This window comes from Eublepharis macularius, chromosome 6 (genome assembly GCF_028583425.1).
Source record: "Eublepharis macularius isolate TG4126 chromosome 6, MPM_Emac_v1.0, whole genome shotgun sequence".
Taxonomy (NCBI): Eukaryota; Metazoa; Chordata; class Lepidosauria; order Squamata; family Eublepharidae; genus Eublepharis; species Eublepharis macularius.
The window spans coordinates 50,043,812-50,066,744 of NC_072795.1; the positions used below are offsets into that span (position 1 = coordinate 50,043,812).

At 40.3% G+C, this 22,933-nt stretch overlaps 1 protein-coding gene across 1 annotated transcript in view; it reads right to left on the reverse strand.

Annotated features, from left to right (window-relative positions):
- Window positions 1-22,933, reverse strand: part of CLSTN2 (calsyntenin 2) — a 406,755-nt gene that overhangs the window by 81,766 nt on the left and 302,056 nt on the right. The window contains exons 7-9 of the mRNA XM_054983897.1: window positions 21,166-21,351; window positions 16,342-16,590; window positions 15,959-16,080 (exon numbers count right to left, since the gene is read on the reverse strand). Of these exons, the coding sequence (XP_054839872.1) occupies window positions 15,959-16,080; window positions 16,342-16,590; window positions 21,166-21,351 (557 nt within the window). The remainder of the gene's footprint in view (window positions 1-15,958; window positions 16,081-16,341; window positions 16,591-21,165; window positions 21,352-22,933) is intronic.

The window sequence follows — 22,933 nt, forward strand, 5'->3', positions numbered from 1 at the left end:
GGTCTGCCTGAGAAGGTCAGGTAACCTCCTACTCTCCTGACTTTCTGCAAAGTATGCAAAAATGAATTATTCAGGAGGGCTTTCTACTCATGTTATAGGGCTATGCCATAATAAATGGCCCAGAGAGATTCCTTGGTAAGGGGGGGGGGAACTATATTCTATGCTATTAGGTACTGTCCCCTGATGTAGATATGCTTGTAATGGGTAGTTTTCCCATTGTTAATTAGTTGTGCTTTGTTTCAGAAACCTTTCTGAAACCTGTCCTAGCTGTTGATCATATTGTATTTTTCTCAGTAAATGTCCTAGTGTTGATTATATTGTATTGACTTGCACTGTATAATCTGCCTTAGGTCAGTGAGAAAGGTGGACTACAGATAGATTAAAAAATAAATAAAATAATAGCACATTTAGCATACAAGACACACATGAGGTGTTGATGCAGATATTACTGATTGGAAATTAGCTGTTGTGGATTGTGTCAGGAATATGCAAAATGACACCCCTCCCCGCCAACCTCTCATTTTGAGAGTAAGGTTAATTTTTAATTTTGAGTGTTTTTATTGGAATTGATTATCTTAATATAAGAGCTGCTTATAGATTAATGTCACAGTGGTGCAGTCAGGCTCATTAAACTACTTTAGATACCTCTGTTCCCACACCAGTATATTTAAAAGTGTGAATCTTCTTTTTATCTGTTTATAATAAGGCATCAATTTGTAGGTTACACATCTCAAACACTATGCATGGGCACTTTATTTAAATGGTACCTCCTGGCTATTTAATTATATATCTTAACATTACAAAGAGACAGTGTGATTATACACCAGGTGCCAGAGACAGAAACAGTAATTAGGTACCTGTTAAGACCCAGTGTGGTAGTTAAAGGGGACTCTTTGCCAACATATGGTGTTTTCTAAGAAATGACCACATTTACAAAGATGCTAGTTTACAGGAAGGTCTGCTAGAACAATCTGGGGTTCTTTTTAATTGCCATGAAAACTACCATTGTTTTCCAAATGGTCTACTTGACTGGTCCCAGACAAATTTAAAGAAGTGAGCAAATTTATCCAAAAATAGAATAATGTTTATTCTCATGCTTTGAGTTCAGAAGACATCTAGTAAGGTGTTGAGCAACTCCAGCTGGTCAGAGAGTTTCAAATCCTATTTGGTGTTTTCCATAGATATTGGTAGAACTAATCATAAGCTAAGCATTAGAAACTCAGTTTTTGCTCTGATACTTTTTCTAACTACAAAAGCTGCCCAGACAGCTGGCTCAAAGTCAGGGCACATTCAATTCCCAAGTGACCAATAACACCACTAATTTGCAATTTGTATGGGAGAAACTACACTCTCTGATCACACTTTATCACCATAACAACAACAACAACAACAACATTCAATTTATATACCACCCTTCAGGACAACTTAATGCCCACTCAGAGTGGTTTATAAAGTATGCTATTATCCCCACAACAAAACACCCTGTGAGGTGGGTGGGGTTGAGAGAGCTCCAGAGAGCCGTGACTACCCCAAGTTCACCCAGCTGGCTTCAAGCGGAGGAGTGGGGAATCAAACCCGGTTCTCCAGATTAGAGTCCCACACTCTTAACCACTACACCAAACTGGCTCAGTTTGATGAGCTGCAGACCATCTCTGTAGCCATCTGGAGCCCATGTGGGCTTGGTGGCATACATGCCCCCTATTTCTGCTGCCACCATGCTACCCTGCTCCAAACCTTGGAGCCAGTTTGGTGTAGTTGTTAAGAGCGTGGGTAATGTGGAGAACCAGGTTTGATTCCCTATCCCTCCACTTTAAGCCAGCTGAGTGACCTTGTGTCAGTCATAGCTTCTAGGAGCTCTCTCAGCCCCACCCACCACACAGCGTGAGTGGGTGTTAAGTTGTCCTGAAGGGTGGTATATAAATTGAATGTTATTATAATGAGGGGAGCACAAGAAACTTCAAAATACAGTCAAAGCGTAGCACAAATGTATCCAAGCTGCACTGCAACAATGTGTGAATTAAACAGTTAATCCAACCCTGCACTATGATTAGAGTGTCAGACAAGGATGAGGAAAATCTGGGTTCAACTCCCTGTTCAGCCAGGAATTTCACGTATGATTGTGGGCTTTTTATCTCAGAAAGAGTTCATTCTGGTCTCCAATGGCAACCTTTTTGAGTGTGATCCATAAAGAATGATTTAAACAAGTCCAAGGCACATGCTGTGATACATATTTCTGTTTCCAAATGTATCAACAGGATGGCATGATCTACTGTACCAAAGGCATCGGAAAAATCCAGTAGGAATCACAAAGAAGCATTGTGTTTGTTTACCTTCAGACAGATGTCATCAACTAAGGCTCCAGAGTAGATGAACTGGCCAAGAAGACCTGGAGATGGTCTGCTACTGCTCTCAATCAGTTTGCCTAGAAAGGGCAAATTAGAGACTGGATGATAATTGACCACATAATTTATTTGTAGGGATGGTTAGCTGCTTCTTTGAATGGCCAAGGAAAGGTGCCATGAGTTAGTGATTTATTTATGATGGACCTATAGGACTAATTAACTTGATCCTTACATGATTTTAGCAGCCAAGACAGGCATGGATGCAGTGCATAAGTAATGGCCTTTACAGATCCCAGGCTCCTGTCAACATCCATCATGGTAACTGTGTCAATATGGTCCATAAGCGACCAGACGCTGTATTAGGCATTTCTTCCACCTGGCATATACTGCAACCAGCATCCAGATCAGACTGATTTAATTATATTTTTTCACCAAAAAATTGCAAAAGTATCACACCTACTTGTCTGTTCCTGAGACTATAAAGGCTCAAATTTAAGAGTCAGCAGATGTTGAGATATGTTAAACAACTGGGATGGTTGTGAACTAATTGATACAATGATTATAAAGAAATAAAGTTTCTTTGCTGCTATCTCCACTAATTCAAGGGTCTTCCAAAGGGTTCCACAGCATGCTCTATCCAATTCAATATGAGTTTTCTTCGAGTATTTTTCAAGATGTCTTCTGGCCCTCATCAGGTCACCCAGCGCTGTGTTAAATCACGGGGCTGGCTTTCACCCCAAGAGATGGAGAGGTTAATGAGGAGCAATCTTGTCAATAGCTTCAAGGAGCTTCACATTCCAAGCTCCTGCTGGAGCCTCTACAAGCATGTGTTTGGAATCATAGAATCCCCCAGAACATCCTGGACTTGAGTAGGTTCCATACCTATCCTGGATCACTTTAGCTGCCCTCCCATTTACAGGGTGCCATACCCATATACACCTTGGCCTTGAGTAAACAATGGTCAAGCCATGGTTTAAGACGAATCACCAACTCCCAAACAGGACATCATCTCAAAGGCTTACTGCAATAATAGTGCCATCCTTACACTGTTCCAAATCCATTGAAGTCAATGGGCTTAGAAAGATGTAACTCTGCTTAAGATGGCACTGTAAGTCCAAGGAGTGACCTCTTTTATATGTTGGGCCTGTCACAATTTGAGAGAGGCCCAGGACAGCCAAAGAAGTTAAAAATCCTGGGCCAGCCCTGGTGAAGAGCACTTGACATAAATAATCCGTCTAGGTATCTCCAGTACTATGTTTGAGAGCACCTCTGCCAACTTACAGATGGTGCCTACTGGAGAATTAGGCAGCTAGAAAACAAGTAGAATGCCTAATCAATCCTTAGTCTGCAACATAAGGAACATACAATCAATGCACCTACAGTGAGCACCAGGAGGCTGCAAAAACTGAGGGACTCCATTTGCAGATGACATCATGTTGTTTAGGAAAGTAAAAACACAAGGGGATTATGAGAAGCTCCGAAAAGATTTTTCCAAATTGGGTGAAAGGGTAATGAAATGGATGATGAAATTCAATGTAATTAAGGGCAAAGGGATCCAACTTGGACAAAAAAAAATGTATATGCCGATGGGGTCTTAGCTAGCAATGGTAGAATAAGAAAAAGACCATGGCACTGTGGTGGATAGCCCAATGAAAATGTTGACTCACTATACAGTCATGATAAAAAGGAAAATTCCATGCTAATGATCATTAAGAAAGGGACTAAAAATAAACTGCAAGTACAGCACATGTCTCTGATGATTCCTCATTCAGAATACTGGGTAAATTTAAAAGGGTATCAAAGTACTGGAAAAGGTGCAGAAAAGGAAAACCAAAGGAATCACACGAATGCATCGCCTGCCATATAATGCAAGATTAAATCATCTGGTGCTTCTCTGTTTTAAAAAAAGGTGACTGAAGAGTGACATGATAAAGATCCCTACACTTATGGATGGCATACAGAAAAACTTTCTCCTTCTCCCATATTATTACCAATCAGGATCAACCTACGAAACTGACTGGGAGTAAATTCTAGACAGAAAAGGTACTCTCTCATACAACAGGTTGATGACTTATATAACACACTGCCATATAACACTGGTGATGATCATTGACTTAGATGGACCAGTTTATGCAGGATTAGTGACTATTTGCTAATAGTACCTCTGAATTCAGATGCCAATTGCCTCTGATTATCAGAAGCTGGGGAGGCCAGTAGGTGAAGGATGTTAATTTGGGAACCCTGCCTGTGGGCTTCCCTGTGCCATCTGACTAACTGCTGTAGGAACACGTTGCTGAACTAGTTTGTCTACTGGTCTAATCTAGCACATTAGATCACTGATCTAATCTTATGTCCTTACGTACATTGTAGTAGGTTGTAAGGACAAAATGAAAGAGAAGAACCATGTATACCAGCCTGAACCTCTTGGGGGTGGGAAAATAGTTTTTTTTTAAAAAAATGTATTCCTGTACCAGCATAACCAAGCACTCTGTGTTAATGTTTGACATAAGTTTATAGACACTATTCTTCAAAGATGTGCACTGTCTAAAGCTTTTCCTGACTACATTACAATAAATGGCTTACAACAAATGGCTTGTGTTTCAAGAGTGATTGCACTCCAGAACCCCAGTATGATAATCTTTGGTGATGAATGTTAACTCACAATAATTTTTTAAATTTTCATTGGAAACAATTTATTCCCATGTCAGACACATCCTCCTAAAATGATAGAGAGGGTGCTGATCCAAAAAGGCTTTATACATGTTTCCCAAGAATGACTAAAAGTATTTGAAGGGTGTGAAAATGGGATCCACACAGGGTGGGGAATTACATTTACGCTACATCTGTCATGCCAAAAATCAAAGCTGAGAATTTAGTTAATTTATTATCAGTAGAAAAGGCAATTCTCTAGGGCAGTCAGCTATCAAAATGATTCTACAATGGTATCAAATAGAATTGGATTCCATTTTCCCCTCAAGTATCAAGCGCAGAGCTAGTTACTACACACAGAGGTGTTCCTTTCATGAGATACATTTTAGGGGTGCTAGCTCTGGGTTGGTAAATGCTTGGAGATTTGTGGGAGGGAGGCTGGGAAGGGTGGGGTTTGGTGAGGAGAGGGACCTGAGCTGGACAAAACGCCATAGTGCCCACCTTCCAAGGTAGACCTTTTGTCCAAGGGAATTGATCACTGTCATCTGAAGATCAGTTGTAATTCTGGGAGATCTCCAGCCACTATCTGGAGGCTGGCAACCCTATATTCATGCTAAATTGAAATAATGGTAAAAATCTTAGAGTGATTTCATTGTGTTGTAAAAATTAGCCCAAGTACTTATTCTAAATTCCACTCTAAAGAAAATCATTTTCATTTTATTTTCTTAATAAATAGCTGGATTGCATTAAGAACATAAAATTACTAAATTAAAGTTAAGATTAGCTGTTAGTCCATTCCAAAGATCATCATTACTTCTGTGTGTATATATATACACTAAATGCATTTAGGTCTTTAAAAAGCAGCTTAGTAATGAAATGCAACAAAGCCTTTATTAGGTTTAAAAATTGAGAATTAAACTGATCAGAAATACTATATTGGGAACAGAAGCAATGAAAAAAGGCATCTTTGAACAAACCTAATCTACTATTCTATAACAAAACTAGGTTCAACATGGAACATAAGTACATATCCTTCTCAGTCCCATTGCTGGTTGATGTCAGAGGTGTCTCATCTCCTAGTCTAAAATTCTGTTCTTGGGGGAAGAGTGGGAAATGAGTAATGATATAATTCAACCTGCCATGATTGGATTAGCCAGAGAAAGACAACAAAATAAGGAAACAAAAGAGTACATTGTTAATTTTTAGTGCCATTTCTAGTCTGCTTTTTAGTTTGAAAACTGTGTCAGATTGCTGAACTCTGCAACTATTAATGGCCACTTAAGAAAACGTTCTTAATTCCATGCACATTTACTCAGGTGTGTCATCATGGGCAGACTGGCCATTTCGCTCACAGGGAAATTTCTCAGGGGCTGCACTGGGAGGCCACTAGTTGCAAGGAGGAAGCAGAGCCAAGCCCTAGTTATTCTGCGAAGGCCTTGGGGCCTACTTTGTTGGATCCTTCAGGAGCAATAATAACCACCATCAACTCACCAAATATCCCACCTTGCAGGGCCACCAGTTTGCAGTTTGCAGGAGGAGGCAATGGATAAGCCAATATTTATTTATTTATTTATTTACAAAATTTATACCCTAGCTTTCTGCCCTCATCAGGGCCACTAAGGCAGCAGATTAAAAACATACGTAATAAAATCACATATTCAAAATTAAAATACAACAAAACACATATACACATCATTAAATCAATTAAAACTAATACAAAAACACACAATCAAAACATTTAAAAAATAGGCACAAAGGAGGGATCCCTGAGGGAACACCAAACTAAACCAAAGAATCTTCATCCACTGGCAAAAGATGGCAGCAGACTGGGACAAGTGAATCTCCCTGACTGGGACAAGTGCATCTCCCTGGGGAAAGAGTTCCACTGTTTTGGTATTACAATAACCAAGAAGGCCTCTCCTGGGTTGCCACCCACCTAATCTCAGATGGCAGGGGCACCCAAAGCAGGCCTCAGAAGATGGTTGCAGTGGTCAGGTAGGTTCATAAGGGATTAGTTGGCCCTTCAGGTATGGTAGTCACAAGCCATATAGGGCTTTAAAGGCCAACATCAGCACTTTGAATTCTGCCTGGAAACAGTTTGGAAGCCAGCATAAATGAGCCAAGACCAGAGTGATAAGTTCCTTTTGACCCATTCCAGTCAACATCCTGCTGGCAGCATTCTGTATCAATTGATGTTTGTGAATACTTTTCAAGGGTAGAGCCTAGGGTTGCCAGCCTCCAGGTAGTGGCTGGAGATCTCCCAGAATTATAACTGGTCACCAGTCCCTAGAGATCAGTTCACCTGGAGAAAATGGCTGCTTTGGGGGGTGGACTCTATTATGCCATGCCAAGGTCCTTTCCCTCCCCAAACCCCACTTTCTCCAGGTTTCTCCAGATTTCACCCCCCAGATCTCCAGGAATTTCCCAACTTGGAGCTGGCAACCCTAGTAGCGCCACACACAGCACATAGCAATAATGTAATCTAGTTGTTACCACAGCATGCACCACAGTGGCTAGACCTTTTCTGTTCAGGAAAGGAAATATCTGGTCAAACATTTGACGCTGGTAAAAGTAACTCCTGGCCCCAGCTAATGCCTGCTTATCCAGCAGCAGGCCTGGTTTCAAGAGCACTCAAACTATGATCTTGTTCCTTTAAGGCAAGTACCATTTCATTCATAATGGATGACACCTTAATTCCTGGGTCAGACATACTGCTCATTATCTGGGTGAGACATACCAATCATGCAGGAATGCAGCCTTATTCACAGATGAATAAACTTTAATTAATTTAAAACTACATATCAATGTAACATATGGACATTCACATAAACAACTAATGCCCATATTAAAAACAGCTCTCTACTTGCTGCTCTGCATCCAGTCTGGCCAAATGTTATTCATCTCAGTTATCCTCAGGAATTTGATGAAAGGAGGTTTGACTCACAGAAGGTTATACGCTGGATCTGGAAAATTTAATTGGTCTTTAAGGTGTTAGTGGACTCAAATTTTGTTCTACTATTATTACTGTTCTACTATTATTAACTACTACTAACTTCTACTAAAGGTAGAAGACAATCCATGCATACGATCAGACAATCCATACATACAAGAAAATATATTCAGAGTTCAGACAATATCAGTCAATGATATTTTGAGAAACAGACCGCTGAGTTAATTGTTACCTAACTCACTCATTGTTAGAGGCCTGTGCTTTAGGGAAATGGCTTACAGAGATGGTTTGGGAAAGAGATGGGACTGTAGAATCTACTACTGAGAATTTTCTCTTACTGAAATTATGCTCCTACTGGGTAGTTTCCATGTTGTTTAATATGTCATGTCAAATAGCTTATGTCCCAGCTGTTGATCTTACTGATTTACACTGTGTAATCCAGTTTGAGCCTCAGTGAGAAAAGCGGCCTATAAATATAAATAAAATTAAAATAAATAAAATAGAAAAGCCTTAATGATAATTAAAATACAACGAATATCTGATAACAAATGATATTCTGATATCTAAAAATAACCAAAATAGAGGGCTAGAATGGACTGCTAACTACTTCAGTTTTCTGAGAATATAATGCACTGAAAGAATTGCAATAGGCAGATGCCACTGTGCTTACTGTTGCATTCCAGAAAATATGGATGGTTTAATTAGACCTTTAAATAATGAAACCTTTTTATCACACTGACAGTGAAAATACCTGAAATCAGTGATTATCATGAACTATAACTGTAGCATGTCTGTCTTCTGCCATGCTATAATTTCAATTTGCCTAAATGAATTAGCTTCATAGAGCAACATAAAGATAATCTTGTTTTAATCCAGATTTGTTGTTTCTATACTGCAAAATAAACCCATTTAGATTAGTATGAATCTTTATTAATTCTTCAATGCAATCTATGATTATTTTAAAGATACAACTTTAAAACCTAAAAATTGTCAGCATCATAATTATAGTCCTTATATTTCTAAAGGATTCTTTGAAGAAAGGTGACAAAAGTGGATGAAAAGGCTTTTAGTAGTAAGTTAAAATGGTAAACAGTCTAAATTAGAAGAGACAATATAGAGTTAGAATATAATGGCTGAAGGGTCCATGGGTACTAAAGGAGCTATTTGGTGTCTGAAATGATTTTTAATTCTTGGTTGCAGGAATACCATGATTCATCTACCAATTTATCTCTTAGTGGCTCTTGCTGTGCAGGATAGAAGCGAAGTGTTTTCTGGTTTTTGTGTATGTGTGAAGTCTTATTAATGTGAGGTGCATGGCTGGTTTCATGCCGGCTTGGGAAGAAAGAGATAACAAGTTAAATTGTCTGATCTTCAAAAGCACTAAACAATTAAAATTTCTACTATCTTAGAACTGAATAAAATTTAATTTAAAGATGAAAGGTTTTCTATATCTGATAAAACCAGTTCTTCATCCTTGCTTTGTGCGAATACATACATATAGCTACGTGAATTTTCCAGTGATCCATTGCTGAGAGAGGGAGAGGGAGCTATATAACATGAAAAGACTTTCTTCAGAAGTCAAAGTAAAATAAAGTTTCTAGTATTGTTTTTAGATTATAAACCTCTGTCATTATAGTGAAGGTGTCTTTTGACTGCTACAATTTTTCTTTTCAGCTGCTGCTATTTTTAGACATACATTTTGTCAAAGAAATGGGTAACATTTATATGTGGGCTGGTTCCCTATATTTTAAACATGTATGTAAGTTTCCCTATGATACATGGTTTAATGGCAAACACATGAGTAATGGTTTGATGTTTTTAGTAGTTTTTATAACCTTTTTAAACCTTTATCTTTGGACCTTTAAACCAGCTACGCCTTACTTTACCTTAAATTTATACCTCAGGTGGCTCTGGTCACAAACAACACTCTGCAATACAGTTTCTGGCAATTCCTAGATCTGCTCATTACCCCTTCTGGGTTGTACCCTGACATGATGTACTGGCGCAGAGGCCTATAACATGCTTATTTTTTCCTGCTACTGCTCAGAATGGTGGTGGGCAACAGAGACAATTGGCAGGAGACCCAGTAGTCTAATCACAAACATTTTAGTGAACTTTTGTGATGACACCCAAGTCCCTAGAAACTAGGGACTTAAATGTCACACCCTGCAAACGTTATTTTTTTAAACTTTTATTTTTATAATTGAGGCTTTGGGGATTGCTTATTCTTCTAGTTCTCAATGAGGGCAATGCCTGGACTGAATATGCTACCCAACATTCATTTGGCCTATTATGAGGGGGTTATAGTCTTGAAGGAACTACATAATAGGCTTGATGGAAACAAAACACATTCATTTCAGTGGTATGCTTGGCTTGGTTGTTTCTTTTTTTACTTTTCTCTAGCCTTCTCAGTATTATAGTGAATTACTAGATCCAGAGGAGTTAGCTGTGTTAGTCTGTAGTCGCAAAATGGTAAAGAGATCAGTAGCACCTTTAAGACTAACCAACTTTATTGTAGCATAAGCTTTAGAGAACCACAGTTCTCTTCATCAGATGCATGGAGGGTATGAAGAAACTGGCCAGAGATATATAGGTGGTGAGGAGAGGGGGGTTTATTGGGTTTTAGTTAAGACATGTTAACAAAATAAACTGTACGCAGAAAGCTCTCATCCAAGTTAGAGAACCAATAACTGTTTATTTATCTAAAGAAATATATTTACATAGTTTACTGGAGAGAAAGAACTAGTAACTGATCTAACTAGCTAGGATGGCTTTAGATTGAAAATAGGCAATCTCTCTCAGGAGGAGACACCATGCTGCCTCTCCTGGTGCATGCAGGGAAGAAGAGAGAGAAAGTAGGGGGAGAGAAGGGAAGGAAGGAAATTCCCCGGGCAGGAAGGAGATTGATAGCAGCCTATCTATCTAACTGACTCTACAGTTGTTGCCTTCCGTCTTCTCTGCTGGCAGTCCTAAAGGCTTGAGCAAGAGACATCACCAGTCTCTTCTTCTAACAGGAGTAGATGCAAATCAGTTGCAAAAGTCATGAAAGAGGTGGAGTGCACAACACAGGTTGCGTGTGACCCCTCCCCTCCATGGCTGAATCTGAATGGAATCTCTGAAAGGTAGTTACTTCTGATAATAAGATAACCATCCAGAGTCTCTATTCAATCCAGATCTGATTGAGTCAAATTTACATATGAATTCCAATTCAGCAGCTCCCCTTGGTTTCTACTTTTGAAATGTTTCTGTTGAAGTATGGTGACCTTTAAATCCTTGATGGAGTGCAGGGCAGAACTCTCTGGAAACATGGTTGCACTCAACCTCTTTCATGACTTTTGCAACTGATTTGCATCTACTCCCCCCTCCCCTCACCACCTATCTCTGATAAGTTTTTTCATACCCTCCATGCATCTGATGAAAAGAACTGTGGTTCTCGAAAGCTTATGCTACAATAAAGTTGGTTAGTCTTAAAGGTGCTACTGGACTCTTACTATTTAGTGAATTACTACAGAGTTGGGGAATGAGAAGATGTAACAGTTATAACAAAGGTTTCTTGTTTGACAGATTCAGACCTATAACATGGAACAAAAAGGCTTTTAATTTTTAACTATTTTGACAGGAACACCACCCAAAACTTTATTTTATTTTAATTAATTAATTAATATCATTTATAGTCTGCCTTTCTCACTGAGACTCAGTGTGGATTACACAGTGTGAGTCAGTACAGTCAATTTCAGAGGTATTTCAATAAGCTTAGCTTCTGAGATTGGATGTGATCAAGTTTACCTGGACCATCCAAGTCAGGGTAACCAAACCCCATCTGTATTCAAAACACCTAAATTCCCAAATAGACTCCCTGCCTCCTAACCCTTTCCCCACCAAAATCCACCTGCCATTAGCTCCATCAGGTGATCAGCAATTAAACTGCCAATCTTTCCCTCCCCTCCCCTTTCATCATTCTTATCCACAGTTTGAAAGTGATTGGCTGAGGTTTCTGCAGGGCAGAACTTGAAAGCATGTGTCATAACTTCCACTCAGAACCTCCAGTCTACACTGATATCTATCCACCCCAGTTATTAAAAGCGGAAAAGGTGATATTGATAGCAAGTGATAATGATAAAAGGTGATAATGATAGCAAGTCCATAATTTTGTAAAAGGCTTGGAAAGGCAGACAGGAGAAAGATGTCCAGGATTTTTTAGCAAAGGAGTGATGTATCCAAATCTTATCACTGCTCCAGAAATCTAGTGCTTTGGTAGAATTTATATCCTATCCCCCAAATATGTTTACTCAGTAACAAGTTCCATATGACTCATAATTCCATACAATTCAAAGGACTAAGTTAACTAAGGATGTTCCAAACTGCCCTTTGCTTAGAACTGGATGCCAAATTTTGCTAAAAGTGGCTGTACCCATGACTAGAGGTGGGCATGAACAGCAATACGAACAAAAAAAAGCCACGAACAGCCTAATCAGCTGTTCATAAGCAAGCTGTTCATGAGGCCCCGTCCCCATCAAACGTGTTCGTTCCATGCCCTCTTCATGGCGTTCGTCAGCCCTTCATACAGCCAGATGTCTGGCGCCTTTCAATCAATTCCCCTGGCTACATAAGCATGATGTCATGGCCCAACCTGGCCCAGCAGAGCAGAGAGACTCAGAGGACTCTTCTGAGGAGGAGGCAGCTGGCGAACCTGATACAGATCCACAGCCAGTGGCAGAGGCACTGCAGGAGGATGCAGTCTCTGAAGGCTCAGACATAGATCCACAGCCAGGTCCCAGCACATCGGTCCCTCAGCTTCCCAGCCCTGGGCCAGCAGCAGAGAGCCAGGCACCAGCCAGCTCTCCCCCTCAGCTTTCCAGCCCTGGGCTGGCAACAGAGAGCCAGGTGCAGGCCAGCTCACCCCCTTCATCACCAGAGCCTCGAGAGCATCATCAGAGGAGGGCTAGGAGAGCCCTCCAAGCCAGAAGGCACAGTGCCAGACTAGCAGCACAGCACCAGCCCAGCATCATTAGTGATGATGAGTGCTTGCAGGAGCAGGACTGAGACAGCTGGCAGGTGCATGCTATAGCACAAGCAGCTGAGCTCTGTGAGGGTTAAAAGCAGCCGAAAAGGGACTGGCTGTGTGGAAGCAACACGTCCACTTACTACTGACCTTGCTGGTGTGTTTGAAACTGATTCCCTTGTCTATGACCCTGGCCTGTTACTGTGGATTTGACTCTAGAATACCCCTTTGGACTAGTAGCTGTGATTGTCATCTAATCTGTGTCTGAAGCTTGGAACTGTGATTCGTCTTGCTTTCCCTACTAGGGAGTTTCCCCTGCCTGCAGTCTGAGTCAGTAACCGGGACACATGGACTGTCTGAACTCTGTCTGAACTCCTTCTGGCTTTCCTTCTGACTTGTAACCCCTCAAAGTAGCTTCCAGCAGACAGCCCAGTTTTTGCCACTGTGAAGAGACAATGACAGAAAAGGGAAGGACCCATGGATCATGGCTTCCCCAGGGTCCAATCTCTCTGAAACTTGGAGAGTCTTCAGAAGACAGTGAGTACTATGTCCCCTGCAAATTTGGTAGGTATTGGACATTGAGAAGGTCAGTTTGTAACCCCTCGAAGTAGCTTCCAGCAGACAGTCCAGTTTTTGCCACTGTGAAGAGAAAATGACATTAAAGGGGGAGACCCATGGATCATGCATTTCCCAGCTTAAGTTCAGCTAAGTCCCAAGGGGGCCATTCTGGCTCCCATGAACCTCCAACTATGAACATGTTCGTGAACATGTTATGTCCGTTGATGTTCATGAATCCTGTTCGTGGATGGCAATGAACAACGAACATCGTGTTCGGTTTTTTTCCTGTTCGTGCCCACCTCTGCCCATGACCCTTGCCCCTTCTGGCATTTCCTCTCCATTTTACTTTGAAGTCAAACACAGAGACAAGGAGAAAGGGTCTTGCAATGGCTAATTGGGTTAAGCTGTGCTGAGACAGTCTTTTTATGAAATATGAACAGCCACCTTAAGCAAGCATCTGCCACGGCAACCCAATTGTTTGTCCACCATTGGGTTTAGGGGAGTGCTTAGCACCTTTCTCCAAGGGTTAAGAACAGTCCTGGGTTCACAGACCCAATGCATTGGTATTGCAAGGCCACAGAGGTATTCAGCTCTCTGGAAACATGGTTGCAAAAAAAAAAAAAAGAAAAGAAAAAAGAAAGGAAAAGTGCCCAGAATTGAGGACAAAAGGGTGCTGCCAATGTCTCTTCCTCTCAGCCACATTTTTTGGGCAGAAGAACTATACCTGCTGTTTCACTTTTAAATCACATCAAATAGGATGAGTTCCCATGCAAAAATCTCAATAGGCCAGTAAGTCTCTAGATCTGATAAAGATCACAGTTCTTGGCAACTTTCATGCTACTTGGATCCATTTTGTGTATCAAAGCTAGAAAGGTATTACTTCCTTCCTTAGAACTAGCTCCAAACCACATATAAAACACAGTGCTTAAATGTTCTTTTGTTTCACCATCAAAGGTTTACATTAAGGGGATCTGTTGACCCTGATGTGCAGGTACCCAGACTTTTGTCTCCTTGCAACACCTATGATAGTCAACCATGTAGCCCTTGTTTTCCCGCCATATAATCAAGTACCACAACTTCCAACCCGGTCCCTAACTCAAATCAGTCTAAATTACCCAACTGGAATTTAGGCAAGTACCAAGTGTCCATATTAATTAGCCTCATTTACATCGGTTTCAGGTAACCTGGAGAATAAAGATAGCTTTCTAACAGGTGTTTTTCACCTTATTCTTGGTCCATCCCTTTGCCTTCTTCTTGGCCCCTACAGTTGCCTACATTTTAGCCTTGCTTTTCACCTGCATCTGTCCCTTATTATTGCCTTCTTTTTGGCCTCTAATTTTGCCTACAAGTTTGCCTGTCTTGTGGCTCTTCTACTAGCCATCTTTGCATTAAAAGTGCCCATGCACTGGATACCTTTCCTCCCTGGTGAGTGCAGATAGATGCAATCACAATCCTTCACATCTACCCTTTTTGGAATTTTGAGATTTTTCCATTTTGGACTCTTCACTCTACAGGACAGGTCATGAGGTTTATTTATGCACATACACTAGGAGATCTAGGAACATCTAAATCATAGTTCCAATAAAAGATCTGTTCTGTTTGCTGGCTATAGCTGTGTATGATCTATAACCAGTGTCAATATGGAATGTGTACAAGTGAATATTCCTTTGTTTTGCTATGTGGTTTTGTTATATTTTGTAAGTCTCTGCCTTCATAGCTATTCCATTGTTTGCCTACTTAGTTGTAGTAAAACCTCATTTCCATAACTGAGCTTTGAGTCTTTAATCCCCCACAATCATATTAAGAGTAAGAGGGAAGTTCCCCATTGTTAGTCCTTTCCCCGTCCCTTTCTTCCTCTCAATCTCACCCAGGTCTCAGTGGCTCTAGGCCACAGTGAGAACAAACACTGCTCAGGGGATCCCTGTTTATATGTTAATCCTTTTGGTGCTGGTTTGCTCTCTGGATGTGCTCAGAGGGATGTCTCCTGAGGATAGAGAGCAGAGATTACTGGCCATTCAGGTACCAGCCAGCAATGACGTAACAATGAAAGAGATGTGTTCTTTATATATGCAGCACTTTGTATTTGAGCTTTCCCTGCCAATTATACTTTTAGAACAATAAGCCAAACTATACTGAAATAACTTTGCACTTGGAACAAGCACCTTTACATGTGATGAATTCACAACTTCTGAGATATTATATTTGGCACAATATGTCAATAAGTGAAGCATCACTCTACAAGAAAACTACTTTTTAAGTCATCTTGAGGCTAGAGCAAGGTTACAGCTGAAAACTGTAGAATCCTCAGAGAAATCAAGGAATGGTTTTAGCTAACAGAATTAGATAATATTTTTGGCACTTGGGAAACATATTATCACAGTTTAAACTTTCATGCAACCCATTGCAATGACTGAAATAAACTTTATGGAATGAGATGAAAGGCTAGTAAACAAGTACCTGATCAAGCTTCCAATGGAATTCTGCAGGACGGAAGGTATCTGCTTGGTCAAAATCTTTACGCAGCAGAAACACAAGTCGACAGTTGTGTACATAAAGAGCGTAGTGGTGCCGATTCATTTCTAAAATATAGATATAAAGAGAGAGAAATGATGAAAAAGTATCATAGCATAGCTGTATAAATCAGAAATCAGAGTATGCATTCCATTTATTTATCTCAATTCTAAAGTGATTTTTCTCCAAATCCATGGCGATGATTTAAACTCAGAAGTACCTTTAGGGTAGCTCTTATAACTGAATATATAACATTTTCAATACCAAGTTTTATTCATTCCTTCACACTGGGAGGAAGGAAATGAAGGTATTAAATAAAGTGGATTTACCTGTCTTATCTGAATTACACAGAATAGTTTCTTTCTCTGCTCTTAATCCAGGACTTGGGCCATGTTTCATCCACATAGTGATGGTGAATTGATCAGTTAAATTCTTTGGTACAATTCCATCTGGGATTTTGGCTCCTTGCTTTCCATCAAATTTAAAAATCATGTCATTGCTGTCTATCAAAAGACCAGCTGTCCAGTTAGTTGTTGCACTGGGGGTGGGTAACAAGTCAATGGCACCTGATGATGCTCCTGCAGATGATACATAATGAACACCTAATGAGACACTAATGAGAAAGCTGTTCTTCTGAATTCACTGCAAAATGACTTTGACATACTTAATCCCTTTCATTTATAATGCAACCTTTGTTCTCGGTTTTTGGCTGTTAAAGAAAACATAATACCATTCCAAATATAGATACATGCATGATCTAAAAACAACAAAGAATAGTTATTAGTGTGTATTTGTGACTATGTCCTTAGCTGGATAGCCCAGGCAAGCCTGATCTCATCAGATCTCAGAAGCTAAACGTGGTCAGCCTTGGTTAATAAGTGGATGGCAGACTTGCAAAGAAGAGAAGGATCGCTATGCAGAGGCAGGCAGTGGCAACCCCCTCTGAATGTCTCCTGCCTTGAAAACCCCAGCAGGGGTCACCCTAAGTAGGCTATGACTTGATGGCACTTTCCACCATCACCATTCATGACCAAAGAAGATGAGTTCCATATTACTTCTTAGGTGTGAGGAGCCAACACACAGTATAGTAGGACATTGTTTGCATTCAGAAGATCCCTGGTGTCTTCAGTAAAAGGATCTCAGGAAGCAATACTGTGAAAGATGTTGGGGAGCAGCTGCCAATTGCAATAGACAATATTGGTTGGACAGATCAGTGTTCCAACTTAGTATAAGGTATTTTCTATGTTCATATATGTTTCAAGAGCGAATTTTGAGAGAAATTACTGGGAAGGGAATTCCACAGATTTGGTGCCACAACCACAAACGGTTGCCACTCATTTAGCTGCAGATGATAATGGCACCAGAAAGGAGGATACTAGAAGATGACCATAATGGTTTGGTAGGTTCATATGGGAATAGGCAGTACTTAAGGTATAACTGGTCCCAAGCCATATAGGGCTTTAAAACCAGCGTAGATGGAATAAGACTGAAGTGACATGGTCTATATGAGTAACTCCAGCCAGCATTCTTGCTAGAGCATTCAGTACCAGTTGTAGTTTCCAAATACTTGCCAAGGGCAGCTCCACATGCAGCTCCATATGCCATAATCTAATCTAGATTTTGCCAGAGCACCCCAATAAGATCATTTTTCCTAGAAATGTCTGCAGCTGGCTCACTTGACAAAACTGGTTAAAGATGCTCCTAGCCACTGCTCCACCTGCTTATCCAGCAGGAGGCTTGGGTCTAGCAGCATTCCAGCTGCAAACCTGCTCCTTTCGGTGGTATACAACTCTGTCCAGAACAGGAGACACACATCTCAATATTTGGGTCAGTCTTTCTGTCCACCAGTAAAGCCTGTCTTGTAAGAATTAAGCTTAAGTTATTCACTCAGATCCAGTTCAAGACTTCTACAACCTCCTAGGGATCTACTACAAGCATGAAGCAAGCTCAGAATCATCTGAATATTGATGAGAGGACCCATCCTATATCTCTAGATACAAATTTCACATATATTTTAAAAAGCATGGGTGGATAGTGGAAAACATGGTTGCGTTTTACTTGTAATTCTTGTTCTTTGAGTGGACATGTGTAGTCAAATATGGGTTCTGCATATGTAATGGCCAGTCATGGAGAGTTTAGAAGCTCTTTAGAATACAAGCCATGAGGTGCTCCCCCTTCTTCTGCACACACCAATTTCCTGCCCCTTTGCAGTATGTGTGTAGAGGGGAGTGCCTGCCCCTTAGTTCCTCAAGGCTGCCACTGAAGAGACCATTAGGATCCCAGGAAATGCAATGGAACTCACAGCAGGACTGGAGGGAGAGATGGGTGACTGCACAGATGTAGAATAAGCTGTGAATAGTACAAGACAGCTGCATTTTGAGTTTAAGGAATGCTAATGGTTTGTCTCTTAAGCTGGTGACTATAAACCAGTCATTGAGATATGGATTGATTTCACATCCTAGCCTCTGAAGTTGAGCTGCATCCACAGCCACAACTTTGAATCCAAAGGGGAGTACTGCAGAAACAATGCGCTGAACTGGAAGTAAACTGGAACTTGTTTATTTTCAGGAACTTGTTCAAGTTTCTACAGTCTTGAATAGGCCTCTCCCAGCCCTCTACCCCATTTCTTGTTGACCAAATAATACCTTGAATAGAAGCTGAGGTGCTGTTTCCTCATTGGTTCTGACCTTTTTCTCTACGAGGACATTGAGTTCTGTCAACAGCTGCGCTGAGGGTGTTGGAGGTTTGGGCACTGGGGCCAAATTACATGGGGGGAGGGGTGGGGTTGAAACTGTATATTGTAGCCTTTGGAAGCAATGTGAAGGAACCAGTGGTCCTGAGTTATTTCTTCCCAAGTGAGGGGGGGGGCTTAAGCCCCTGTTTAATGGAAGATACAATTGACAACAGATGTAATAGGAAGGTCAATAATCAGAATGTGATTGAAAATGCTGGTAATCTATGCACCTATAAGAGGCTTAGTATGGTCTAAAGTAGGGTCTGGATCTTTGTATAGGTTGGGAAGTTGGACTTACACCTAAGGTTTTTCCTGTAATTTATTCTAAGGCTCCATTGGTCTTAGTACTAAATAGGTCAGTACCATTAAAAGGTTGGTCCTCTATTTAGACTTGGATTTCATTGGGCAAAGTGCAACCTTGAGGAACCCATTGGCCAGGGACCAAGGAAAAGAGCAGCAGTCCTCCAGCACCACTTTCTGAAACGCATCTTCCAGTTAAAAATTACCAAAATCATTACAAAACAGTGCCTCTGAATACCTATCCTAAAGGGTGGCTATGACTGATGATACTGAAAGCTGCAGAGAAGTCAAAGAGTATTAATGGAGTTACATCCCCTCCACCCATTTCCTAGAGTAGGTCATCCACCAGGGCAATTAATGCCATTTCTGTCCCTTAAGGAGGCCCGAAACCAGAATGGACAGGATCCAAACAATCTGCTTCACTCCTGAAGTTGTCCTGCTACCATTTGTTCAATCACTTTGCGTAAGAATGGTACATTTCATACTGGATGATAGTTTCGAATCTCCTGGGTCCAGGAGATTTCTTTAGGAGTGGATACACCATCTCTGTTTCAAAGCTGGGATGACCACTCCTTCTCTTAAGGAGACATTTATTGCCTTCTAGACCCAGCCAACTAGTCCCTGCTTTGGCAGATCTGAGCAACCAGGAGGCAATAGTCATACAAGCAAGTGGTGGATCTCAAACTCTCAACACAATTCTCCAGCTTTGTTTTGCCCCTTCATCATTTGTTCATTTTTTACTTCAAGAAACAAAACAGTAATTTCTCTTAGGGGAAATTAATAGAGATAGCTTGAAGCCTGTGCTGTCATATTTACCTTACATTATTGTTTGAATTTCTATGATTTTAAACTCTGGACTTACTAGTAAACATGCACTTTATGAACTGTGTTCTTAATTATACAATACCCTGAGTACCTTTTGTTCCACGAGTGATTATTTCTCACTAATAAGTCAACATCCCATTCTTTCCATAATCATACAGATGGCAGTTTGAAATAAATAATAGATGTTTTCCTGTACAAAAAATGTATCTATCAAATCATTATGCATAATATGCATTTCTGGGAAAAAGACCAGTAGCACCTTTAAGACTAACCAACTTTATTGTAGCTTTCGAGAATCACAGTTCTCTTTGTCAGATGCATGGAGGGCAAGAAGAAACTAGTCAGATATGTAGGTGGAAAGGGGAGGGAGGAGTAGATGCAAACAGTAGCTTCTGATATGGAGATCAGTTTGCATCTGTTAAGGAAGTCAGTTACTTCTGATCGGAGGTAACTGATCAGAAAATCAGAAGTAACTGACTTCCTTAACAGAAGCAAACTGATCTCCATATCAGAAGCTACTGTTTGCATCTACTCCTCCCTCCCCTCTCCACCTACATATCTGACCAGTTTCTTCTTGCCCTCCATGCATCTGACGAAGAGAACTGTGATTCTCGAAAGCTTATGCTACAATAAAGTTGTTAGTCTTAAAGGTGCTACTGGACTCTTTTTGATTTTGCTACTACAGACTAACACGGTTAACTCCTCTACATCTGGGGAAAAGAGTTAGTGGTAGCAATGAATACATGTGGCAAAGCAGATGTCAACAACTGTTCTTCCACTGTTCAGATAAAGCCCAGAATTTAAAAACTAACTTCTCTTTCTTCCAACTATTCAGTTTCAAACAGACAGACAGGAAAGAGCTAGTTTTAATACTTGGAAGAGTTGAAGAGTTTTAGGAATGCCATACATGTGGTTTATTATGGTAAATTTCAGAAAATGTTGTTTCCTGGCAAGTGTCAATATTTGGGAAGCCTGCTAGGAATGTCAGACCCTGACTTTTGCATTTTTAAATGTCCAGAATCACCCAGCACATTTGGCTAATGACCAGATTCCATCCTTATTTCCATAATGAAATGGTTAACATTGTTATTCACCAAGGCATGTCTGTATATGCTGTAAATAAGCTTAATGATGCAATTATTTCTGTTATTTATGGGGTATCCTTCAGGAATGTCCAGTTGAATTCAACAAATAATCAATTCCAATCATTTATTGGTAAATATCACCATTCAAAGACAAGCTGAAAATTTTCCAGAATAAAAAATAAATTAACTTTAAAAATACAAATGTATACCACATAATTTTTGTAGAGATTTTTCAGAGTATGTCTCACGATCACAGCCCTTTCCAATGTAGTTGGTTTGCAATTCAATAGTGGTCTGAATGGAAGAAACTGGTCCATCACAAGTCTCCAGATGAATGCTTGGAAATAAAGGTATACTTCCAGAGCCAGGCTTATATTCAATGCGCTTATTCCAATCTGAAAGGGAAAAGAAAACAAATAATTGTTATATTACAACTGAAGATGTAAAGTACTTTTCATGAGAGAAGAATTCTTCACAACATCAATATATCTAATTCTCATCATAGCCAAATCTGTGGATACATAAATCTAGAGACTGGAGCCATGAACAGATAACATATTTTTTTCTCAAACCTAAAAAAAGCCCTAGAGTTGCAGGGGGAAAAAAATCTGAATTTTTAAAAAATACATTGGGAGGTTAAAAAGGACAGCTGAACCTGTGGCTTTAAGAAATGAATGCCCTCAGCTACTCTTATGAGGCAGCCACAACAGCATTGCCAGCCTGCAAGCCTTGGTTTCGGTCAGGGAAAGGAAGAGGGCAGGATACATTCAAGAGCTGGTTTGGCCTTTAAGGGAAGTCTCATCAGGGCCAGGCCAGCCAGCAACCACTGGTCAACTTGCTACTATGCAACCTGCGTGACTTACTCAGAACTGGCTGCTTGCTACTGTTCAACAGCAGCCACCCCACAAAAAGTGGTTTCAGAGTACATTCAAATCTCCACTGTGCTGTGGAAAGTCACAGGGTGATATACTCTCAGTCTAACGTACCGCAGATAGTTACTGTGAGAATAAAATGGGGGAGATATAAGCTGCTTTGACTCCCCATTGTGGAAAAAGGCAGGGTATAATGTAAATAAAATAATAAATACATTTGAGGATGGGACCAGATAAAATGTGGGTTGGTAGGTGTGAAATAAGGAGAGAAAAAAGCTGGGGGGAAAGTGCAACTGAATGGCCATACAGAAATCAAGAAAAAACTGTCAAAAATAGACAACGAATATCTGTCATTCCAGGAGAACACATTTATTTACCAAATAAATATATTTATCAGTATGGATATAGATCCAGAGGAGTTAGCCGTATTAGTCTGTAGCTGCAAAATAATAAAGAGTCCACCAGCATCTTTAAGACTAACTAACTTTATTGTAGCATAAGCTTTCGAGAACCACAGCTCTCTTCATCAGATGCATCTGATGAAGAGAGCTGTGGCTCTCAAAAGCTTATACTACAATAAAGTTGGTTAGTCTTAAAGGTGCTACTTGAACTCTTTACTAATATGGATATAGAAACTGTGCTGATATTGGGTTTGGTTGCATAATGAAGATGTGTGCTTGATTCCCATTGTACCCACTAAATTTGCATTAGACACAGGTAGTGGCTAAATACAACTTCTCATACCTCTTTCCTTTCTTCTCCTTTGCCTCCTCTCAAAATACACCTTTTCCATGAAGCTCTTGGATTAATCTGTGAATGTGCAACTTCTCTGAAGCCTGAAGGCTCACATAAATCTCTTCTCTCTCCAATTTTCCCATAGTATCTTCTACAGTTAACATTTAGATTGTAAGATCCTTATAAAACTTTGTCCACATACATTGATAGTACTATTCATAACTCCAAAATAATAATTTTGAGGGGTTCTGGCTCAGTGGTAGAGCATCTGCTTGGCATGCACAAGGTCACAGGTTCAATCCCAGGCATCTCCAGTTAAAGGGATCAGGTAGCAGGTGATGTAAAAGACTTCTACCTGAGACCCTGAGAG